The following is a 25615-nucleotide window of genomic DNA, read 5'->3' on the forward strand; positions in this document are numbered from 1 at the left end:
ATTTGTTAAAACTGAGGCATTAATCATGTCTTTTGGGGTCCAGAAAAGCCAACTTAACCAATTTCTTTCATGCGCTGGTGCTGACCCTACTACCTGAGAATCTCATACTGTTTCTATGATTCTACATTTTTACAGGGTTTCATATCTTGTAATAACCGAGATGACATTCTAAACGGTCTTGAAAGAATAGAAGATGATATTGCAAAAGGAAGGTTTGAGTGGAGAGAAAATAAAGATGTACGAAGTAATATTGTTGAAGCACTCATTGAAAGAGTTGGAGAACCGGCAAGAAAGCTCGATGTAACAATAAGTCAATATGTTCAAAAGCTAACAATCCTCCGATTATGGTTCCACAACTCTACAGATACAATTCTTACTCAAATAGAACAGCTTCAGGTTAACCTATGCAGCTATTCTTGTAAACTTGTTTCTTTGTTTCTATGAACTTCTGCTTCCTGCATTGCGTATAATTCCATTACCGTTACCATTAGTTTCTTGTTACATCTAGGGATAGCTGAACTATATACTTTTCATGCCCTACTGTACTGTGATATGAAATAGCACCTTGTTTTTTGGCCTAAAAGCAATTTGGATTGCTAGCTTTTAGAATTTGGTTTATCTAACTTCATCACTATTCACACTATCTAAGAAGAATATTGCAATACTATGACATCAGATTGTATGAGATAATTTCCTCACTCTGCATGAATAATTAAGTAATCTTCTTAACTTCTTTTTGACGCTTAATGTGGAAATTACTTAGTTGTTAGTCCTTGTCTAATAGGATGCAAATTTTATGAATTAAATGTTGTGCAGTTATAGAGGGATAGACTAGTTGGGTGGCTTATCAAGTGTCCTCAAATGCAACCTTTTGCCATGTTACAAACAAACAAGTGCAATTATATCCATGTCCTGAATCTGCATGGAAGACAGAAGTTAAATATACATGCATTAGACAGTAATGGTTCTATAAGAATAATATATGGCGTCAAAAATAGAAATTGTCCCATTGTTGACATTATGATGAATTATTGGGTCGTCACAAACTGAAGGATGCTACTGTATTTGATACCACAACTCATGAACAATAATTTTTATTTAAGTTTCTTCTGAAGTTCTGAAACTGAATATGAAATTTCTGTTTAGTGCTAATTTTATGCATGATGACATCCAACTTTGGTTCACTGTGAATATTATAGGTTGAGCTGGTTTTGCTAGCACTAAGAAATTGGGAATTTGTTGTGCCTCTCATTTGTCGCCGTACTGATTGGATTCTACTTGGAGAATTTATATTGTCTCAAGTTGAGCTGGTAATTCTCGTGTATAAAGAAACTTTGAATGTTGTTTTACTAGTCGGAGTGAATGGAAGGCTCGCATCATATTTCTATACTGCCCTGATGATATTGACATATGTTTAAATTTATGCAAACTCAAATAGTAGTCTAAATTACCTGTAACCACTTAAACCATAGTTCATTTACTTTGTGCATCCATTTACTTCATTTACCTGCAACCACTTATACCAAAATGTGCCTGCTCTGCCCTGATGCACCAGATACATTTTGGTACTAATAGGTACTTTTCCAGTAGTGGGCATCCTTTCAGGTTTCATAAACTGTAAAGGCATAAACACATGTGAGCCTAATAAACTCACACCATATTTAAGGTATATGGGCTCATTTTCCCACAATATATATTCAACTCAAAAGTTTACCATACTTGTGATTTATGTATTGTTTATGTCAACAATAAATCTTTATTCCATCTTGTTGTCTTCCATGCACAAGGAAAATCCTGATGTGATAATTTGATGTTAAACAGCTGGAAAGTGATGTTTCTCGACTTCGTAGCTGCAAAAATATGATTGGTTCTACACTACTCATTACCTTCCCTTTGTCCAGCATTGATGGATGTCTAGACAGGTTTGATTTGCTTCCGAATTCTTCCTTCTTGGAACTTTTTTTCCCCTATGACAGTTGAGTTTTGATAGTTTAATCTCATGTGTTTAGTACAGTGTATGTATGTTACACATATTTGCTCTTTTTCTAAGGAAATTGCACTTTTTAGATCATCTTCATTACATTGTTTGGAATGCACAGTTGGGCTTTTAGCCTACTCCATCCATCTTCTATGCATGCTTATTTATTTTCGTAGTGTTCATGTTTGTCACGAGAGTACATGATTAATATTAGTTCGGCCTCAAAATGTATAAGTTTTACATGTAGAAACATATGCTAGCAGATTAGGATACGTGAGTGTTAGCATTTGGATGATCTATGATCCCTTTATGTTTGTGGATGTCCACCCATGATTCTTATTTAATTTTGAGGAAATTTTGCCGCTTGATGATTCATAGACAGTTGTCATGCTGGACTGCTTACACATGGTTATATATTGGTCAGACATTCACCTTCTATAATGTATGTCTACTTCTGAATTATAATGTAGGTCATACATTTTTATTTGTTACTTCTCTAAGAAAACTGCACCTCCAAGGTCATCTTGGTTATGTTATTTTTATAAATCTCTTGTTTGTCTTGGAATGTTAATTCGGACTTTTAGCCCTTCATCATATTAGCATGCTCGTTTGATGTTTACCACAAAAGCACAGGATAAGACTTAGTTCAATCTCGAAATGCAAGTTTGACTTGTAGAAGCATATGTACGGCAGATTATATGTTGAGAATACAGTTGTGCATCAAGGAAACAAATGAGCACTCTGAACGAAGTTCTGAGTATCTCATGTTTTAACTGGACTTTGACCAACATTTGAACATATCTCTGTTTGAATTCTTTCTAGTAGTTTGTGGATTTCCACCCATGAATTACTTGCAGAAATTTATCCCCTACCCAATGAACTTTACTTTTCTCGGATTCGTGAACATTCAGACTGCTGATACACACTTATAAAAAATAGTTCAAACACTCTGTTTTTTATGGATGCACTGTATATATCATCTAGTTTATGCTTTATTAAAGAAGTAATTATGTTAGTACTGCTCTGCATTATTCACCTCAGTTTTAGTGCGTAATTTTTTTAGGCAAAGTTTTAGTGTATAATTTGGACTGGTCATTGTGCATTCCATGATACTGATCCGTTATTTCTAGAATTTTTTAAGCTAACCACGATACTGTTTGTTTATACCAATTCTTTATGTTTCATCTAAGTACTTTGTTAGCTTGGAAACTGTTTTATAAATTTAACTGAGAGCTACTGTGTTTGTCTAGTTTAACATTATTTGATTTGATCTGGAACTACAGCAGGTTGTCTGACGAGGGCTCAGATCTGCTACAAAATGCTATTGTAAATTTTGCGAATATCATTATTGGTGACATTGCCATCAATCTTGCTACTCTCGAAAGAGGAATCAGTTATTGGAGTAGTTTCCGATTCTTAACATCAAATGATAGGGTCAAGGAAAGTGTCTCACTTCTGGGAAAGCATGTTTCAGATCTTGATAAGTATACTGCCACCAAAGAAAATTCCCTGACTTCCTTTCACATTCAGGTACAGTAGCATAAGCATCACGTCCCTTAAAAATTGTCAGCTTCTACTGTCTACGCCTAATGGAGATTGTTATTATTGGAGCAGGATCCTTTCCAACGATTTGTGGCTGTCTATGTAATTGTTCAACAAATACTGAAAGTAACTACAGATTTTGCAAAAAATGCATCTTTCAACCATGAAAAGGTTCAAAATTCGCCATCGAATTGTTGTGTCAGGATTTCAAGGTTTTCAGATTTCCATACTGTCAAGGTAAACTTTTAATTTCGCATGCAGGATTCATAATTTAGGTGTATTGCCTTCTGTTCATTGCATGCCTTGACATTGTCACACTAATATCAATTTCTGGAGTATATTGATACTTTCTTGGAAAGTATTAATTTTTTCTGTATTATTTTTAAAAATTGATCGGGCATTTGAGCTATGTGCAAACAGATATGTTTTTACATGCAGCATCATTATTTTTTTAACAGAACCTGTTGCATTATTAATTTTTCTGATGTATTATTTTATAAATTTTGGTAGAATTTGTATTTAAAATTTATTTGGGGGAGACATTTGTGAATTTATAGTTATTTTTAATATTAGGAAAATTGAATTTAGAGTGACCACTTACAATATTAAATAACAAGGCATAAATGAACAGATACAGATTATTGCAACCATTTATTAAAATATGAGTCACTTTAGTATGGGAGCTTTTAATGACTTCTTTTTTCTATCAAAGCAGGGTAGAGACCCGGATCAAAGTGAAAAGAAGGAAGATTATGCCATGGTGATTAAAGAGTTCAGATCTCGCAGTGATGACACAGTGAAGAGATTGATCGATTGGCTGGGGGAACATCAAATGAGGGAAAAACCATTGAAGTTCTGCAAACTTGGGTCAGAGTAGTAGTGCGTGGATTCAAGTTTAATTGTATTGTCAAGGTGCCGAACTGCTATGAGAGGGAGGAAGAGATATTCTCGCTGTATTCTAGATGGATGACCTGATTTATAAGTAATAAGTACCTAGTAATTCTTACTGCCACTGTTACTGCAACTTGTGCAAACATTGCGGTGCACTCTCTCGTGGGTAATTACAGCAGTTTCATTTTTCATGACCACCAAAATACCATGTTTGTCAAAGCAATCTAAATGCTGAAAATGTAATGTAGTAGAGTAGCAAAGTAGTACATGAGACGTCAACAAATGCGACTGTTTTTCTCACCCTGGCACCCTCCCTAAGTCCCCAAAGTAGTCTGATAGATCTTAGGACCCACTCCCTAACCTTCCAAGAGCTGCGAATCAGGCCCTAAAACCCTGTCCCTGACCTCCCAGATGGTGTGCTCAAGGCACTGGATCACCAATTTTGAGTCCCTCTCGCCGATGGCGGACATGCAGTCAGTTAATCCCACGTCTTGCTCGAACAGGGCGATTCTCCTGTCTCTCAAGCCCTTCCCGACGTCCTGTGATTCCTCTTGAGGCCCAGTGGGGGGTGACACCTCCTGGAATATGTCCAGAGCTACAGCATACACATGCTCCAGTGCAAGAGCATGCTCTTCAAGCATTCTGTAACGGATACTGTTTTGAGTCCTGCAGTACAAGAAGAAGGATTAAATAGTAGTTAGGCTTTGGAACGACTCGATGACTGTAACTAATTTGATTATGCGTAGATAAATACCTTCTAAATTTAGTGGATTCCACAATTGCACTGAACTCTTGCAGGCACTGCAATAGCTGCCAGCAAGCAAGAAAGTATCAACATATGTCAGCTATATACTCTCACTAGATTGTTGACTTATGTTCTCTATAATGAATACGCACACACATACCCTCTTGAGGAGCAGAGGACAAGATTCATATAGTAAAGAGCGGGGAGATGGCCTCATCCAACCTTCATTGAGAATTACAACTGAGTGTAGTGTTGCCTATGAAATAAAATGTGTGAGTATAGTTGTTATGACAAGAAGAAACGAAACAGCAAGATTTTCACCCGGTAACTCCCACATTGTGCAAATAAGTTCATGATTAAGTAGGCGCTTCCACAAGTAGAAGAACAACAACAAAGAAATTCAACCAGCGCATACCATTGTAGGAGGCATATCGTATCGGAAGAAACTAGCAGAGCATGAAAAAAAGATGATATCAGTAATTTGAATGGCTTGTTCGAATCAGATGCATCAAATCCTTGCTGATTCGGTTTGGGCATTCCAAATAATTAAAGGATCCGTAATCATCTGATTCAAACAAGCCATTCAAATTACTGAGATCATCTTTTTTTCATGGTCTGCTATTGCAAGCCGACCAAACAGAAACTATAATTGATCAGCAGTCGTGATGCTAGTTCTGACACAACTGAAAATGGGGGAGCTATTTGCACTTCATACTGTCCATGAAAAAGGATGCACTAGAGGAATGTTAAATACAGCACACAAATCGCAACATCAAAAATCTTACTCTGCTGGTTCAGCAATCAGCATTCAACAACGCTTGTAGAGTATCATAAGGTAGCAGATATTTACTGATTTGGTTTAGGCATTCCAAAAAATCAAAAGATCCCTATGCATCTGATTCAAACAATGGATGGCAACCAAAAAACACCAATTCTAACCCACGAGATCCCCTGCTCAGTTAGCAACGGTGGTCTAGGGAAATGCTACTGCTACTACTGGACCTTACTGCCCGATGTATGCAGAGTTGCAGACAGCAGACCTACTGATGATACTGTTAACGCAGACCAAACAGAAATAAGAGCCAAGAAGATTGGAGAAGAGAGAACACCGAGGCGATGTATGGTTACCATTAACTTTTCGATGGCCTGAATCAGAGCCTCCGCTTTCTCTGCACTCCACAAGAATTGCTCGTCGTCTTTAGGTGTAGTAGCCAACATCAGCATGTCCAGCTTCTCTCTCCCGATCACTGCGCGGAGTCTGCCGAGGCATGCTTCCGTAGTCCACGGGTAGATCCTGGCACTGGGATCGAGCTCGCCTATCTCCTCCAGCGACTTCCTCAGATCGCGGCCCGACTCAAGAACACCCTGCAGCACAGAACACGCGTGATGCGGTTGCGGAAACGATCTGGCGTTAGAATCAAAAAAAACTCAGCGAAGAAAGGAGTAGATGGGAAAGAAGGCGAGGACGCGAGGTGCTTACGGCATCAAAGGAGACCTCAAAGGTGGTCTTGAGGCGGGCGAGCTCAACCCACGCGGCGATGTGCTTCGCCGACCGCATGTTATCGTACGAGAGCACCAGCTGCTCAGCAGCGCGCCTGTTGTCGTCGGACGGGGACATGTTGGTGAGAGCTCCTCCTCTCGCCACCACGCCGCAGCGGCCCTTTGACAACGACCACCCCGCTCCGGCGACTGCGGCCGCGATGGCGCAATCGAGCGCGTTCCCCGCTCCGCCCACGGCCTCTCCGAAGAAGTTGGTGGCGCGGCCGCCCGTGGGCAGCGCGCCCACAACGAAGGACGACGCGCGGCGCCTGGAGGAAGAGGAACAGCCCGGAGATGCGAAGCCGATGCGCGCGTCGGCGAACGCTCTGGGCAGCGCACCAACGATGAGAGACCCGCGACGCGAAGCGGATGAGGTGGAGCGCGGAGAGGCGAAGCCGGCGAACGGCGCGGGCACGGCGACGACCTCGAGGGCGCGGACTCCCGCGGGGAGGCGAGCCCCGGCGGCGGTCGCGGGCGCCATGACGAGGCGCGCTGAGCCGAACCCCATGGCGGGCTCCAGGAGGAGGAGGCGCATGGCGGAGGCGGTAGATGCGTCCATGGCGTCGACGCTGCTGGTGGATCGGAGGAGGAGGAGGCGGCTAGGGCGAGCGGCTCCAGGCGGCCTCTGCGGCGGCCTCCGGCCGCTCCAGGCAGCACCCCGCGGTGCCCCCGACGGCGAGCGTGGCGGGCCCTGGCGGTTGCGAGCGGCTCCAGGCATTCCCCGGCGACGGCCGGCGGCTCTGGGCTCCAGGCAGCCCCCCGCAGTGCCTCCGGCTGCGGGCGCGGCTCACGGGAATGAGGGGTGGTGGTGGAAGGGTCACGGTAGAGACCGAGAGAGGGTGGGAGGCCGCCGACTGCTCGCCTGGGTGTTGGGGGAGGGGAGGAGGGCAATGAATTAAGGTTTTTCCATATATATACTTGCCTTATCGGGTTCGCCAAAAATCGTGACGAGCTCGTGCTGGCCCAACATGTCGAGGATGCGGCCCAGGCCCGACACTATCATCGTGCCGGACCGGCCTAGGCACTATTCACCTCGTGCCGGACCGGCCTAGGCACTATTCACCTCGTGCCGGACCCATGCTCGTGCCGTGCTTTTTAGTGCTGGATCTTGGGCTGCCCAGTGGACCTGGCCCATTTGGAGATCTATAGGGACGTGGTCGCGCCACCCCCAGTTGGGATGCCGACGGCGCTAGCTGAGCCCGGCCACGAGGCATCTATCCATCGGTGGCGCAAGAGAAGGTCGGCGCGGCGGACTGGCCTCCGGCCGCGCGCGCGGGGCAGCGCCTACACGATCAGCGCGGAACTCATGGTGCGATGACGGGTGGGTCCGGTGCGGGCCACCGCTGGCGCTCCCGGACTTTGCGGCGTGACGCGCGTACACGGCACGATCGACGCGCGCGATGCCTGCTGGGATCGGACGATCGGCTGATCCGGTTCGGACACACGGCCCCGGCCGGCGGCACGCACATCATATATATCGGGGGCGCATGCACGTGAGCAGAGAGAGCCTGGTGACGAGGTCGTCGAGAGATCGCCAGGGAGAGCATCATATCAGCAGCTACACGTACGTACGGGAAGTCGGGAACCAGGTCAGGTGGATATATAACAACTTTGTTTGTTTCCCGAGCCAGGATCGATGCCAACCTACTAGCTGCAGGCTGCAGCTCAAAGGCAGCTGGCTTCTACCTAGACATTACTACTCTTCGAGGTGTGAAGTCATCACAAATCACCAGATCCTTCACCTAATAATCCAGTATCCAAACACACTAGATGATGTGAGAGCTCCGCCCCCCTCACATCTCAACAACAAACGCTGGCTTATCTCAAAAGGGGAGGTAGAAGAGTAGTAATGTCTAGGTAGAAGTAGCTATAGGTCACGGGAGAAAATAATGTGGGGATGTAACCGAAGACGAGAAAATAACCTTCGAACGCGTTTTCGGTCAAGAAAACGTGTGCTATAGGTCACGGGAGTCCGAAAATAACGACACCATCCACCGGGGTCGAAAACGTGGAGGATGGACTGAAAATATGAAAATGGCCTCCAGACGCGTTTTCGGCTATGAAAACGTGTGCCATAGGTCACGGGAGCCCGAAAATGGCCACACCGGCCGCTGGGGCCTATAACATGGGGGGGGTGGGGTGGGCCGAAGATGTGAAAATAACCTCCTGACGCGTTTTCGGCCATAAAAACATGTGCTATAGGTCACGGGAGCCCGAAAATGGCCACACCGGCCATCGGGGTAGAAGACGAGGGGGGTGGACCGAAGACGTGAAAATAACATCCGGACGCGTTTTCAGTCATGAAAATATGTGCTATACTATAGGTCACGAGAGCTCGAAAATGGCCACACCGGCCGCTGGGGCCTATAACATGGGGGGGGGGGGGGGGGTGGGGTGGGCCGAAGATGTGAAAATAACCTCCTGACGCGTTTTCGGCCATAAAAACATGTGCTATAGGTCACGGGAGCCCGAAAATGGCCACACCGGCCATCGGGGTAGAAGACGAGGGGGGTGGACCGAAGACGTGAAAATAACATCCGGACGCGTTTTCAGTCATGAAAATATGTGCTATACTATAGGTCACGAGAGCTCGAAAACGGCCATACAGGCTACCGGGGTAAAAAATGTCATGGACAGACCGAAGACATGAAAATTGCCTCCGGATGCGTGTTCGGCCATAAAAACGTGTGCTACAGGTCACGGGAGCCCGAAAAGGGCCACACCGGCCACCGAGGTCGAAAACGTCGGGGATGGACCGAAGATGTGAAAATTACCTCCGAACGCGTGTTCGGCAATGAAAACGTGTGCTATAGGTCACGGGAACACGAAAGCAGCGACACCGGCCACCGGGGTCGAAAACATGGGGGATGGACCGAAAACGAGAAAATAACCTTCGGACGTGTTTTCGGCCAAGAGAACATGTGCTATAGGTCACAGGAGCCCGAAAACAGCGACACCGGTCACCAGGGTCGAAAACGTGGGGAATGGACCGTCGACGTGAAAATGGCCTTCGGACACGTTTTGGGCCATGAAAACGTGTGCTATAGGTCACGGGAGCCTGAAACGGCCATACCGGCTGCCGGGGTCGAAAACGTGCGGGATGGACCGAAGACGTGAAAATAACCTCCGGACACGTTTTCGGCTATAAAAACGTGTGCTATAGGTCACGGGAGCCCGGAAACGACCACACTGGCCACCGGGGTCGAAAACGTGCGGGATGGATCGAAGACGTGAAAATAACCTCCGGACGTGTTTCCGCCATGAAAACATGTGCTATAGGTCACAGGAGCCTGGAAATAGCCACATAGGTCACCGGGGTCGAAAACGTGGTTGATGGACAAAGACGTGAAAATAACCTTCGGACGTGTTTTCGGCCATGAAAATGTGTGCTATAGGTCACGGGAGCCCGAAAACATCGACACCGGCCACCGGGGTCGAAAATGTGGGGGATGGACCGAAGACGTGAAAATGGCCTCCAGACCTATTTTTGGTCATGAAAATGTGTGCTATAGGTCACGAGAGCCGGAAAACAGCCACAATGGCCGCCGGGGTCGAAAACGCGGGGGCTGGACCGAAGACGTGAAAATAACCTCCGGACGTGTTTTCAGCCATAAAAACATGTGCTACAGGTCACGGGAGCCCGGAAACGGCCACACCGGCCACCGGGTCGAAAACGTGGGGATGGACCGAAGATGATAAAATAACCTCCAGACACGTTTTCGGCCATAAAAACGTGTGCTATAGGTCACGGGAGCCCGAAAATAGCGACACCTGCCACCGGTGTCGAAGATGTGGGGATGGATCGAAGATGAGAAAATAACCTCCGGACACGTTTTCGACCAAAGAGAACATGTGCTATAGGTCACGGGAGCCTGAAAACAGCGACACCAGCCACCGGGGTCGAAAATGTGGGGGATGGACCGAAGACGTGAAAATGGCCTCCGGACGTGTTTTTGGCCATGAAAACGTGTTCTATATGTCACGGGAGCCGGAAAATGGCCACAACGGCCGCCGGGGTCGAAAACGTGGGGGGCGGATCGAAGACGTGAAAATAACCTCCGAACGTGTTTTCGGCCATAAAAACATGTGGTATAGGTCACGGGAGCCCGGAAATGGCCACCGGGGTCGAAAATGTGGGAATGGACCGAAGATGATAAAATAACCTCCAGACACGTTTTCGGCCATAAAAACGTGTGCTATAGGTCACGGGAGCTCGAAAACGGCGACACCAGCCACCGAGGTCGAAGACGTGGGGGATGGACCGAAGATGAGAAAATAACCTCCGGACGCGTTTTCGACCAAGAGACATGCGCTATAGGTCACGGGAGCCCGAAAACAGCGACACCGGCCACCAGGGTCGAAAATGTGGGGGATGGACCGAAGACGTGAAAATGGCCTCCGGACATGTTTTTGGCCATGAAAACGTGTGCTATAGGTTATGAGAGACCGAAGACGTAAAAATTGCCTCCGGGCGCGTGTTTGGTATAAAAACGTGTGCTATAGGTTATAGGAGCCCAAAAACGGCCACACCGGCCACCGGGATCGAAAACATCTTGAGTGAACTGTTAAATGGCCAAGCCGTAGTCATGAGTGAACGGTTGAGCTGGCAGTGGAAGAATTTTGCTAGGCGAGATTCTACAGTGGTGCAAAACTGAAATCAGTCGCTGCTCTCTAGACAGTAGGAAAAGGCTGAAAAACTGAACCATAAATGACTGCAATTCGTATTCTCATTTAACTTGTTTGGCTAGGATTGTAAACTGTTTATTAACAGACAAGTTCAGCTAAAGCCTAGAGCAAGCCTTGGTACCAGATTGTCAAATTACTTTAGACCCCGTTTGAAATTTCACCAGGATTTCTATAGGAGTATCTCAGGAAAAACAGAGGAACCCACGCGGATAAGCTGATTTTATAGGACTTCTATAGGAGTATCTCAGTCCCACCTGCCGGTGTCTGTGCATAACTAGAGGAGTGCCCTGTGCAATTGCGAAGCTAGTAGCGATATAAGTGTGCATGTACCACCGTATCGTCCTAGTTTATAGCAGGGGCATGAGCAGAGGAGCCACGGTTGTTGGGTATGCTCCGACCCCCTCTGTTGGCGACATGAGCAGAGGAGCCGGATGCATCTTGGAGATCAAGACGGGTCTCGAAGCTGAGCAGTTGAGAGTAGAGCTCAGGGATCGAGATTGCCTCAACTCTTGCGGTGACTGCCGGGTTGTACTCAGAGTTAAGGCTGTTGTAGATGTGGGAGGCAAGTTCTTCATTATCCATAGGCTTCCCAGCAACAAGCATCTCATCTGCATATCCTTTCATCTTGACGAAATAATCAACAATGAACAAGTTACCTTTCTTGGTAGTTGTAAGTGCAAATCGCACATTCATTGTCCTGGCATGGGTCTGGGCAGAGAACATAGGCTCCACCTCATCCCATGCCTACATCGCTGTCTTTGCAGCAACAATCTGGGCGAGGACGTCCTTCCCCAACGATGAGAAGATCATCCCTAGGACCTGTTGGTCCCGGGCATACCACTCATACGCCGGATTTGGCATAGCAACGACAGTGTTGTCAGCCTTCTTCTTGTTCTTCTCAACAACTGGAGCGATGACCTTGCCGGTGACATGGCCCTCCATGTGCATACTGCATATAGCGGTGAGCACCTGCACCTTCCAAAGCGCCTGTTTGGTCTTGGCGAGCTTCTCGGTGATCTGGACGCCTAGCAATGGGTTGGAGGCGCTTGAACTGGATGCCATGGAATCAACCTTAAGCTCTGATTACCACGTAAAGTTTTATAGGTGCTAAGCATGGGAGAATGTCGTCCCTGGTCCTTGGATGCGACAGTTGCGTGTTGATTGAAGATGTGCAATTATAGACACCTAGAGATATGCGTTGACCTCTAAGCAAACTATACAAAATCTCTTCAATTCTGGTTACAACAAACTCTATCTCCTAGATAGACTACAACACTGGCCAAAGCATATCTTGTGGTCTACGAGAACAGATTACAAAACATTATATCTCTAACACAGGGCACCGGAGAACAGATTGTTCCGGATCTGAATCCGTGTCATTTTGGGGGATATCACACAGGGCAGAGTGCCGGTGAAGCCGTTGTTCTGTATCATGACAATGGTCAGCTTAGGGATCGCCCACCATACCTTCTCTGGGAACTCCCCGGTAAAGTTGTTGTCGTACGCCATGATGTTGTACAGTGTGTGGCAATCCCCAATGTTCGCCAGCAACACGCCGGAGAAGCTATTGTTGAACACCGCGAGGAAGTACAGCTTCTTGTTGTAGCAGAGGGTGTCTGGGAGCTTGCCGGAGAGCAGGTTGTTGTGCACTTCCAGGATGACGAGTGGCGAGTGCTTCCCGAGCTCCGGCGGGAGGGGTCCGGAGAGCATGTTATTGAATAGCCGGATCTCAAAGAGGTTGGGGAGCAGCCCGATGCTCGGAGGAATCGACCCGGTGAGGTTGTTTTGGTATAAAAAGAGTAGTGTCAAGTTCTTCATCTTGCCGATCGCCTCCGGTATCGTTCCGGTGAGCAAGTTCGCCGACAGGTCGAGCTCCTGCAAGTTGAAGCACGTGACCTCGGGCCCAATCCCACCGGTGAAGCTGTTCGAGTAAAGGTACAGGATCTCAAGCTTCGGAAGCTTCCAAACCCACGCCGGGATTTCACCGTGAAGCTTGTTGCTGTACAGAGCCAACGTGGTCAGCTCAGTGAGCGACGAGAGTTTGTCGGGGATGCCACCAGTAAGGTTCATCCCTGACAGCCATAGCGTCTTCAGATTGGTAAGTTTGCTGAACTCATCAGGGATCAGGCCTTGCGCGAAGGGATTATATGCTAGAGTTAGCGTCCCGAGCTCGTTGAGCTCTGCAATGGCCGAGGCCGGGTATGTCCCGTTGAAGCTATTAGTGTCAAGAACAAGGGACTTGAGCTTGGGGAAGACAACAATTTCTGATGGCACGCTTCCTGTGAAGCCATTGGTCGACAGGTTGAGGTGCTCCTCTCCGACGACAATTTGTCGATGTCGGCCGGGAGGGCACAGGAGAAGAGATTGTTGGACAGGTCGAGGTAGCTCAGAGCCGAGCAGCCATAGAGCACCGTCGGGAACTGGTCGGTGAGGTTGTTGTAGGAATGTCTAGGTAGGACAGGTTCTTGAGGCTACAAATGAAAGCTGGGATCGGATTGGTTATGTTGGAATTTGGAAAGGAGAGCTTGGTCACTCGGCCATTGTTGCAGCTTACCCCTGCCCAGCTGCAGTAGGAAGAGTTCTTGGAAGTCCATGAGCTGAGAGCAGAAGGGCTGCCCCAGGCTTTCTTGACAGTTAGGAGTGTCTCGTAGTCGCCGGAGTTGATCTGCGCCATGGATGGCGAGCTGGAGATGAAAGAGAGGAAGACTAGAAGGAGGAGATAGGAGTGAACCATTTCTGTCTGTGCTAGTGTTAGTGTGTGTGAGCTTCAGGCTCGGATATGGTGTGGTTCCTCAACATGTGGACTTTTATAAGATGTGGCCAGTGGGCTTTTGGCGTGCGAAGAATGGGAAAAGGATTAACGACCCAGTCAAAGTCTTTGCGATTGTGAGTGAAAGGTACTCTGATTGAAAAATTCGTTATGATGCACTAATTTGGGGCCAAGATCATCAATAGCTGATAAGAGTGTATCAATTATCATCGTCCACACTGATGACCAAGACTAGCCATGACTTGAGGCTGATGAACCAGGTCGCTCGTGAGATCTGGGTGTGTGAGAACCAGGCGGTGACCGGGTGGGAAGGCGATATCATGGAACACTGAGGAGCAAGGCTGGTCTGTCTACAGATTAGATAGAGGCCTTGTTTTCTTAGCTTCTTCTTTATGTAGTATCTATATATGTACCACAGTCAGAATCCATCTGCCTTTTTCGTTTTTTTACCCTTTTTATGAAAGATTCTCACAAATACGCTCCTACCGGAACCATTTCAAAATCTGGATCCTTAGCTTGGCGCCATCCACGTTGACACCAAGCTTACACGTCTTGACGCCAAGGTCCATGCGCAGTTGCTGACGCAGATGCCGACATGGCGGGGGCTTAGCGCCAGCCATCGTGGCGCCAAGCTTGGCGCCGTGGATCTTGGTGCCAAGCTTGGCACTGTAGATCTTGGTGCCGAGCTGTTACCGTATACCTGTTCGCGTTCGAAATGAAACAAGTATAATTATTCCGAGGAGCATGCAATAAACTACACTATGGTTCAATTGGTTAGGATGTGAGCTTCTTATCCCAAAGACTTGAGTTTGAACCCTAGCTCTAATATTCTTTTTTACTACATTAATTTTTTTCTCCCTCCCTCCACGACGAGCGTCTGCCCGATCTCGTAGCCGTACGTGTCCATGGCCTTGGCCAGCTCCTCCTCCACCGCCCGCGCCACGTCGTTCTTCTGCTCGAACACCTGGTCCAGGTTCATGTTCGGCACGCTCGCCCAGAGATCATTTAGTTGCTCTCGGTACACATCATCCATCACAAGAACACACGCATGCAGAATGGAAAGAAATCTTTGCTCAATCAATTGATCGATTACTGACCGTCGAAGACGTAGGACTGGATCTGCTCCCGGGCGTTGCTGAGGCGGTAGAAGGCGTCGTAGGCCCTGTCGGCCAGGGTGCGGTACTGCACGGAGGCGACGACGGTGACGGACGTCGAGGGAGAGGTAGCCGGAGGGCGGACGTCGAGCTGCTGGACGCGGAGGGAGAAAAAAATAAAATGTAGTAAAAAAAAGATTCATAGCTGGGGTTCAAACCTAGGTCTTTGGGTTAAGAAGCTCATGTATTAACCAGCTGAACTGCAATATAGTTTGTTGCATGTTTCTTGGAATAATTATACTTGTTTCATTTTGAACGGGAATAGGTATCGTGGCGCCAAGCTTGACGCTAAGATCCACGACGCCAAACTTGCGCCAAGCTTGGCACCACGATGGCTGGCGCCAAGCCCCGTCAGCAGCTGCGCATGGACCGGCGCCAAGGCTGGTGCCGAGACGTGTAAACTTGGTGCTAGCATGGATGGCGCTAAGCTAAGGGTCTAGATTTTGAAATGGTTCCGCCAGAGACCTATTTGTGGTAATCTTTCCAAAAAGTAAAAAAAAAAATAAAAAAGTCGGCAGAATCCGTCCAGTTAGAATCTATACTTATCTAGTATATATAGCAGATTGTGTGTAGAAACGATTACTACCGTGTTGAATCTCACAATCTTCTTACTTGACATGATTCCCGACCATTACTTGATTCGGGTTCAGTATACCCTGTCGACAAACGTTTATATTTATGGGCCTGGATAGCCGGGAAGGAAAAGATAGCAGAATCTAGAGGAATTTGTGGAAGAAGACAGCAAGAACTCGAGATAGAACACATGGGATTCCTATACAAAGAATAACAAAATATAGATAATACAAGCTTTAAATGCTCTTCGTCATATTTGAAAAAGAAATATAAGTTAAACAAGCGCAAATATGTTGACAGAGCACGTTTTTGTCCCCGGTGACCGGTGTAGCTGTTTTTGCCTTCCTGTTTTTGCCTTCCATGACCTATAGCACATGTTTTCATAGTCAAACACGTGTTCAGAGGCCATTTTCACATCTTCGATCCATCTCCATGTTTTCATCCCACGTGACCGGTGTTGCCGATTTCGGAATCCCACGACCTCTGGAACATGTTTTCATAGCCGAACATGCATCCAGAGGCTATTTTCAAGTATTCGGTGTGAAACCCACAATTTCATCCCTGGTTGCCTGTGTAGCTATTTTTTGGCCTTCCATGACCTATAGCACTCGTTTTCATGGCCAAACACGCATCCGCAGACCATTTTCACGTCTTCGATCTATCCCCACATTTTCATCCACGGTGGCCGGTGTGGCTATTTTGGGGTCCCGTGACCTATAACACACATTCTCATGGCTGAACACGCCTCCGAAGGCCATTTTCACTTGTTCGTCCAACACCTACGTTTTCATCCCCGGTCCCCGGTGTGGCCGTTTTGGAGCTCCCGTAACCTATAACACACGTTTTCATAGCCAAACACGCATCCGGAGGCTATGTTCAATTTTTTGGTCTGACACCCACGATTTCGTCCCCGGTTGCCGATATAGCCATTTTGGGCCTTCCATGACCTATATCACATGTTTTCATGGCCGAACATGAGTCCGGAGGCCATTTTCACGACTTCGGTCCACCCCCACATTTTCATCCTGGTGACTGGTGTCACTGTTTTCAATCTCCCGCGACCTATAAAACACGTTTTAATGGCCAAACACATGTCCGTAAGCCATTTTCACTTGTTCGGTCAAGCCCCTACATTTTCGTCCTCGGTGTCTGGTATGGCCCTTTTCGGGCTCTCGTGACCTATAGCACACATTTTCATAGTCGAAAACGCGTCTGGAGGCCATTTTCACTTATTAGGTCTAGCCCCTACATTTTCATCCTCGGTGGCCGGTGTGGCCGTTTTCGGGCTCCCATGATAGCACATGTTTTCATGGCCGAAAACACGTCCGGACGCCATTTTCACATCTTCGGTCCATCCCCCACGTTTTCGACCCCGGTGGCCAGTGTCACTGTTTTCGGGCTCCCGTGACCTATAACACACGTTTTCATGGCCAAACACGCGTCCGAAGGCCACTTTCACTTGTTCGGTCTAGCCCCTACATTTTCATCCTTGGTGGTCGGTGTGGCCGTTTTCGGGTTCCTGTGACATATAGCACATGTTTTCATGGCTGAAAATGCGTCTGGAGGCCATTTTCACATTTTTGGTCCATCCCCCACGTTTTCGACCCCAGTGGCTCGTGTTGCTATTTTCAGGCTCCCGTGACCTATAACACACATTTTCCTGGTCGAACATGTGTTCGGAGGCAATTTTCACTTGTTTGGTCCAACCACTACATTTTAGTCCTTCGTGGCCGGTGTGGCTGTTTTCGCGTTCGCGTGACCTATAGCACACGTTTTCATGGCCGAAAACACATTCGGAGGCTATTTTCACTTGTTCGGTCTAGCCCCTACATTTTAGTCCTTAGTGGCCGGTGTGGCCGTTTTTGGTCTCCTGTGACAAACACACGTTTTCATGGTCGAAAATGCGTTAGGTGGCCACTTTCACGTCTTCGGTCCATCCCCCATGTTTTCAACCTCGGTGGCCGAGTCATTGTTTTCGGGCTCCCGCGACCTATAAAACACGTTTTCATGGCCGAACACGCGTCTGAAGGCCATTTTCACTTGTTTGGTCTAGCCCCTAAATTTTCGTCCTTGGTGGCCAGTGTGGCCGTTTTCGGGCTCCCATGACCTATAGCACACGTTTTCATGGCCAAAAATGTGTGTGGAGGCCATTTTCACATATTCGGTCCATCCCCCACGTTTTCAACCCCGGTGGCCGGTGTCACAATTTTCGGGCTATCATGACCTATAACACACGTTTTCTTAGCCGAACACACAATCGGAGGCAATTTTCACTTGTTCGGTCCAGCCCCTACATTTTAATCCTTGGTGTCCGGTGTGGCCGTTTTCAGGCTCCCATGACATAGCACACATTTTCATGACCGAAAACGCGTCCGGAGGCCATTTTCACTTGTTCGGTCTAGCCCCTACATTATCATCCTTGGTAGCCAGTGTGACTATTTTTGGTTTCCCGTGACACACCTATAGGTCACTGGAGCTCGAAAATGGCCACACCGGCCACCGGGGTCGAAAACGTGGGGAATGGATCGAAGATATGAAAAAGGCCTCCAGACGCGTTTTCGGCCATGAAAACATGTGCTATAGGTCACGGGAGCCCGAAAACAGCGACATCGGCCACCGGGGTTAGAAACTTTGGGGATGGACTGAAGACGTGAAAATAACCTCCGGACACGTTTTCAGCCATGAAAACGTGTGCTATGTAGGACATGGGATCCCGACACCGGCTGCACCGGGCAACCAGGATGAAAATGTAGGGGGTAGACCGAACAAGTGAAAATGGCTTTCGGACGCATTTTCAGCCATGAAAATGTGTGCTATAGGCCACGGGAGCATGAAAATAGCCACATCGGCCACCGAGGACTAAAATGTAGGGGCTGGACCGAACAAGTGAAAATGGCCTTCGGACACGTTTTCAGCCATGAAAACATGTGCTATAGGTCACAAGAGCCCGAAAACGGCCAAATCGGCCACCGGGGTAAAAAATGTGGGGGGTGGACTGGAGACGTGAAAATAGCCTCCGGATACATTTTCAGCGATGAAAACGTGTGCTATAGGTCATGGGAGCCCGAAAACGGCCACAACGGCCACTGGGGGTCGAAAACGTGGGGGTTGGACCGAAGACGTGAAAATAACCTCTGAACTCATTTCTGGCCATGAAAATGTGTGCTATAGGTCACGGCAGCCCGAAAATGGCCACACCAGGCACCAGGGTCGAAAACATGGGGGATGGACTGAATACGTGAAAATGGCCTGCGTACATGTTTTCGGCCATGAAAACGTGTGCTATAGGTCACGGGAGCCTGAAAACAGCCACAACGGCCACCACGGTAAAAAACATGGGGGATGGACTGAAGACGTGAAAATAACCTCCAGACCCATTTTCGCCCATTAAAACGTGTGCTATAGGTGATGGGAGCCCAAAAACGGCCACACTGGCAAACGGCTCGAAAATGTGGGGGATGGACCGAATGCGTGAAAATAACTTCTAGACCCGAAAGTGATGTACTCCTAGGTCATCACCGGGATGAGGTTGGAGAACCATCTATGATCACCGGTCATGTGTCGAGAGCAACTGGAATCAATGAGCCACGTGTTCTCCAGGCCTCCGACCTCAGTTTCCATGTTAGAGTCGCTCTCCCTGTCATCCTTCTTGTTGTTGGCGTTGAGGGCCATGACGTAGTACCCATCGCGGTTCTTGCTGGAGTAGAAGCAGAGGCCGTTGAAGTTCTTGCCGTCCTTCTTCTTCGCCTTGCAGTCATCGTCCTCCTTACTTGAGGTTGAGTTGGAGTGGTCATCGGTGTCGGAGTCGACGTTGCTGAGGGAGGCGATGAAGGAGTGGGCTTTGGCCTTCTTGCAATTCTCCTTCTTCTCGTGATCGGTGTACTTCTTCTTCTTCTTCTTGTGCCGTCCTTGTTCTTGTGCTTGTTGTAGTCGTACCCGTTCTTGGACTTGTTCTTGTCAGGGCAGTTGGCGTGAAGTGTCTTGGCTTCCCACAGTCGAAGCAGGTGTTGTTGTTCCCTCGCCTGCTCTTGCGGTTGTCGTTGAAGCGCATGAATCGCCGAGTGATCAAGGCGAGCTCATCATCATCAAGAATCTTCAGCTGCTCCTCGGACACTGAAACCAAAGAAGACAAGGCAAATGACATAGAAGAAGAGCTACCCAAAGACTTATGCTGTCTAGAGCCTGACATGAGAGCCATACTATTTGGATCAGTAGGGCTCCCTTATTTAGCTTGGAGCCTCTTGTCAACCTCTGTGGATTTCAACTTAGCAAAGAGCTCATCGGTAGAAACTGTCGCATAATTTGGTGACTCGATGGTAGCATCAACCTTCGTGCCCCACACATCATGATCCAAAGCATGCAGGAGCTTTAAAGCTCTATCATGATTAGTGTAGGGTAGGACGGTGATATTTGCTTTCATCTTGTTCACAATAGCCAAGAAATGCTGAAACAAAGCATCGGCAGACTCTCCAAGAAGATGAACAAAGTTCTCGTACTCATGCTTGTAGGTCTCAAAGAGCCTAGCCTTTACCTTACTGTTTCCCTCATGGAAACTCTGAAATCGGGACCAAATCTCATGAGCAAGAATGAGATCCTCGACTCGGTCAAACTCAGCACGGCAAAGACTCGCAAACAAAATATCAACTGCCTTGTTGTTGGCGTGATACTTATCCCTATCATCTTGAGAAACACGAGCAGCAGGAATTAGATAATTCACATCCTGAGTGATTTTCCAAACCCCTACTCCCTTACTATTAAGGTGGGCTTTCATGTGAGTTTTCCAGTATCTATAGTCAGTCCCATCAAAGTAACGTGCATCGGTCGAGGAAGAACGCTTAGAGGTCGCCATCTTGGATTTTGAAACCGATTAGGGTATTGAGAAACCTTAATTGGCTCTGATACCAATTGAAGGACCGAAACGGGCGACCATAGGTTGGGGGGGGGGTGAATGGGAGCCTCAAATATATCTTTCAAAATCTTAGGCCTTTGTCCCAAATTTAAACCCCATGTCCAAGCAAGTGGAAGATGAGAGATCCACAAGCCAACTGGGTGGCTGGGTGTCTTTGATAGGAACCAAAAGACATAGCGGGACTCTTGAGAAACAACTGGAAGCAAACTTTAAAGATTTGAGATAAAACAGAGCTCAAACACCTTTGTCGGAACTTCCGATACTCTATCGGAACTTCCGATACCTATCGGAGGTACCGGGGAACTCCCGACAGAGGTTTTCGCCCGTTTCAGCAATTAACCCATCAGAACTTCCGACACAGTATCGAAACTTCCCACCCTTCGGAAGTTTCCGTTGGACCTTCCGACAACATAGAAATCAACCTTCATAAGGAGAGAAGAAAAATCCGAAAGTCGATCAAACGACCTTCCAAAATTACAAAATTTTATTCATAGCTTCCTAATAACATAACAAATATATTCCCAAAAGATCTCCTCAAAACGATCAGCCAATCAAAGAGAATTAAATATCTTGTGAAGAACGCCGCTTTTTCAACCCTACAACTTGATTCGCCTCGATCTATGAACTCGTGAGGAGTTAGATGAATTCATTTGGTGGAAAGGCTTCACTCACGTCCTAGTTCATTTCCAAATAATCGGTTTGAGTCAAGACTCCCCAAAAATCACGAATTGAACAAAAACATGAGAAGGGAAAAGCGAGTGAAAACAAGAACGCGAAGAACATAAGAGATTTGCAAAAAACCGTCATCCTCCAATGCAACGAGGACACGAGGAGGTTAGGGACTCCATTCCCACAACAAGACGCGGTTCAATACAAAGATTCGGTGCTCAAAACATCTGAGGACCTCTCAAGTGGTTAGACCTTAAACTAGTGCTAACCTAGAGATAGATGGTGCTTAGAGAAGTGCTCAAGAGATAATGAAAGAGGTGTTGAAAACAACCAGCCCCCCTCTCTATTTATAGGCCTAACCTAGTTACTAAACTACCCCTACAACTTAAGACTAAGATAACTACCCGCGTAGGGGTATTTTGGTCCATCTATGTGTTCGGTCGATCAGACGGCCACACTTCCTGCACAGACTTGCTTCGCCTCGATGCAACGTCTGTGATGCTGCCATGTGCCTCCTTATTCCTCATCGGAACCTCCGCGCGGGTTTTGCGGCTCAAACCCGGAAACCATCCGCTAGTGGTTTTGCAGTCCAAACCACTAAACCCGCTCCTCGACATGTGTCACCGCCGTCCTCGACCACTCGACTGCCCGACCGCCAAGTCTTCTAGCGCCTTCGCTCGACTTGCACGTCCTCCGTCTTGACTTGGTCAACACGGTCACTCCTTCATGTACACTTGCACTTGTCGATGTCCCAAGGTGTCAGCCACCGCGGGTGATCCTCCGGCGCTCTAGTCCCTTAGTCCAAGCCTCACGTCCGTCCTTCACCGTTCCCGGTCCATCGGCACAGCCCGTCTCTACTTGACCTTCACCTCGCCATTGATCACCGCTTCCGAGCTCAAACACCTCCGTATCACAAACAAAGAGCACATCAAACCAATACAATGTTGTCAACCACTCATCATCCAAGGGTGACCACCATTGGTCCTCAAAATGTGTGCTATAGGTCACGGGAGCCCAAAAACGGCCACACGGGCCACCAGGGTCGAAAACGTGGGGGATGGATCCAAGATGTGAAAATAACCTCCGGACACATATTAAGCCATGAAAATGTGTGCTATAGGTCATGGGAGTTCAAAAACAGCGACACCAGCCACCGGGGTCACAAACGTGGGGGATGGACTGAAGATATGAAAATGACCTCTAGACACATTTTTGATCATGAAAACGTGTGCTATAGGTCACGAGAGCCCGAAAATAGCCACACCGGCCACCGGGGTAAGAAACGTGGGGGATGGATCCAAGACAAGAAAATAACCTCCGGATGCATTTTCAGCAATGAAAACATGTGCCCGAAAATAGCGACACCGGCCACTAGGGTCTCAAACGTGGGGGATGGACTGAAGACGTGAAAATGGTCTCCGAACACGTTTTTGGCCATGAAAACATGTGCTATTGGTCATGTGAGCTCGAAAATGGCCACACCGGCCACCGAGGTCAAAAACGTGAGGGTTGGGTTGAAGACGTGAAAACAACCTCCAAACCCGTTTCCGGCCATGAAAACGTGTGTTATAGGTCACAGGAGCCCGAAAATGGCCACACCAGGCACCAGGGTCGAAAACATGTGGGATGGACCGAAGATGTGAAAATGGCCTCCATACACATTTTTGGCCATGAAAACGTGTGCTATAGGTCACGGGAGCCCGAAAACGGCCACACCAGCAACCGAGTCGAAAACGTGGGGGATGGACCGAATACGTGAAAATAACCTCCAGACCTATTTTCGCCCATGAAAACGTGTGCTATAGGTCGTGGGAGCACGAAAATAGCGATACCGGCCATCGGGGTCGAAAACGTGAGGGATGGACCGAAGATGTGAAAAAATGCCTCCGGACGCGTATTTGGCCACGAAAACGTGTTCTATAGGTCACGGGAGCTTGAAAACGTCCACACTGGCCACCGGGGTGGAAAACATAGGGAATGGTTTGAAGATGTGAAAATGGCCTCCGGACACGTTTTTGGGCATGAAAATGTGTGCTAAAGGTCACGGGAGCCTGAAAACGGCTACACTGGCCACCAGGGTTGAAAACGTGGGGGATGGATCCAAGACCTGAAAATAACCTCCGGACGCGTATTAAGCCCTAAAAATGTGTTCTATAGGTCATAGGAGTTTGAAAACAGCGACGCCAGCCACCATGGTCACAAACGTGGGGGATGGACCGAAGACGTGAAAATGGCCTCCAGACACGTTTTCGACCATGAAAACATGTGCTGTCATGAGAGCCCGAAAACAGCCACACCGGCCATCGGGGTAAAAAACGTGGAGAAGGATCCAAGACATGAAAATAACATCCGGACCCGTGAGTTATAGGTCACGGGAGCCGAAAAACGGCCACACCGGCCACCGGGGTCGAAAACGTGGGGGATAGACCGAAGATGTGAAAATAACATCCGAACCCGTTTTCGGCCATGAAAACGTGTGCTATAGGTCACGGTTAGCTCAAAAATAGCGATACTGGCCACCAGAGTAAAAAACGTGGGGGATGGACCAAAGACGTGAAAATGGCCTCCGGACGCGTTTTTGGCCATGAAATCGTGTGCTATAGGTCACGGGAGCTCGAAAACGGCCACACCGGACACGGGGGTCGAAAACATGGGGGACGGACGGAAGACGTGAAAATAACCTCCGGACCCATTGTCGACCATGAAAACATGTGCTATAGGTCACGGTTAGCTCGAAAAAAGCGATACCGACCACCGTGGTTGAAAACGTGGGGGATGGATCGAAGACGTGAAAATAACCTCCGGACGCGTTTTTGGCCATGAAATCGTGTGCTATAGGTCACGGGAGCCCGAAAATAACGAGACCGGCCACCAGGCTAAAAAATGTGGGGGACGGACTGAAGATGTGAAAATACCCTCCGGACCCGTTGTGGTCCATGAAAACGTGTGTTATAGGTCGCGGTTAGCCCGAAAAAAGTTATACCGGCCACCAGGGTTGAAAATGTGGGGTTGGACTGAAGCTGTGAAAATGGCCTACGGTCGCGTACGAAAATGTGTGTTATAGGTCACGGGAGCCCAAAAATGGCCACACCGGACACCGGCCGAAGAAGTGAAAATGACTTCGGACGCGTTTTCAGCCATGAAATCGTGTGCTATAGGTTTTGGTTAGCAAGAAAATGGCGACACCGGCCACCGTGGTCGAAAACGTGGGGGAAGGATCGAAGATGTGAAAATGTCCTCCGGACGCGTTTTCAGCCATGAAATCGTGTGCTATAGGTCACGGTTAGCTCGAAAGCAGCGATACTGGCCACCGTGGTCAAATACGTGGGCGATGGACCAAAGACATGAAAATGGCCTCCGAATGCGTTTGCGGCCATGACATCGTGTGCTATAAGTCATGGTTAGCCTGAAAAATAGCAATACCGGCCACCGGGGTCGAAAATGCAGGGGATAGATCGAAGACGTGAAAATGGCCTCCGAACGTGTTTTCGACCATGAAATCGTGTGCTATAGGTCAAGGTTAGCCGAAAAACGGCGATACCAGCCACCGTGGTCGAAAATGTGGGGGATGGACCGAAGACATGAAAATAGCCTCCGGATGAGTTTTCGGCCATGAAATCGTGTGCTATAGGTCACGGGAGCCTGAAAACGACCACACCGGACATGGGGGTCGAAAACATGGGGGATGGACCGAAGACGTGAAAATAACCTCCGGACCTATTTTCGGCCATGAAAACGTGTGCTATAGGTCGCGGTTAGCCCGAAATCAGCAATACCGACCACCGTGGTCGAAAACGTGGGGGATGGACAAAAGATGTGAAAATGGCCTCCGGACACGTTGCCATGAAATCGTGTGCCATAGTTCACGGGAGCTCGAAAATGGCCACATCGGACTTTGGGGTCCAGGATGGACCGAAGACGTGAAAGTAACCTCCGGACCCGTTTTCAGCCATGAAAACGTGTGCTATAGGTCACGGGAGCCTGAAAATAATGAGACCACCCACCAGGCTTGAAAACGTGGGGGATGGACCGAAGACAAGAAAATACCCTCCGGACCCGTTTTGGTCATGAAAATGTGTGTTAAAGGTCTCGGTTAGCCTGAAAACAGTGATACCGCCTACCGGGGTCAAAAACGTGGGGTTGGACCGAAGCCGTGAAA

General features: G+C 48.0%; 1 protein-coding gene, 1 long non-coding RNA gene and 2 pseudogenes across 2 annotated transcripts; 1 reads left to right on the plus strand and 3 right to left on the minus strand.

Moving 5' to 3' along the window:
- Positions 1–3185: 3185 nt before the first annotated feature.
- On the plus strand, positions 3186–4663 carry LOC117850526 (uncharacterized). The gene is made up of 3 exons (XR_011897927.1): positions 3186–3508; positions 3593–3757; positions 4236–4663. It is a non-coding gene; the product is annotated as an uncharacterized lncRNA (long non-coding RNA).
- Positions 4622–7777, minus strand: LOC117849392 (uncharacterized). Its single transcript, XM_034730926.2, has 5 exons — positions 6637–7777; positions 6285–6521; positions 5317–5412; positions 5166–5221; positions 4622–5077 (listed from the first exon to the last, which is right to left on the minus strand). Exons 1-5 carry the CDS (start codon positions 7411–7413, stop codon positions 4768–4770), a joined length of 1476 nt encoding a protein of 491 aa, XP_034586817.2. The 5' UTR covers positions 7414–7777; the 3' UTR covers positions 4622–4767.
- A 4059-nt stretch (positions 7778–11836) lies between these two features.
- LOC117851070 (small nucleolar RNA Z247) lies at positions 11837–11966 on the minus strand (annotated as a pseudogene).
- Positions 11967–12495: 529 nt separating this feature from the next.
- On the minus strand, positions 12496–14147 carry LOC117850144 (uncharacterized; annotated as a pseudogene).
- Positions 14148–25615: the final 11468 nt, after the last annotated feature.

This window comes from Setaria viridis, chromosome 3 (genome assembly GCF_005286985.2).
Source record: "Setaria viridis chromosome 3, Setaria_viridis_v4.0, whole genome shotgun sequence".
NCBI lineage: Eukaryota > Viridiplantae > Streptophyta > Magnoliopsida > Poales > Poaceae > Setaria > Setaria viridis.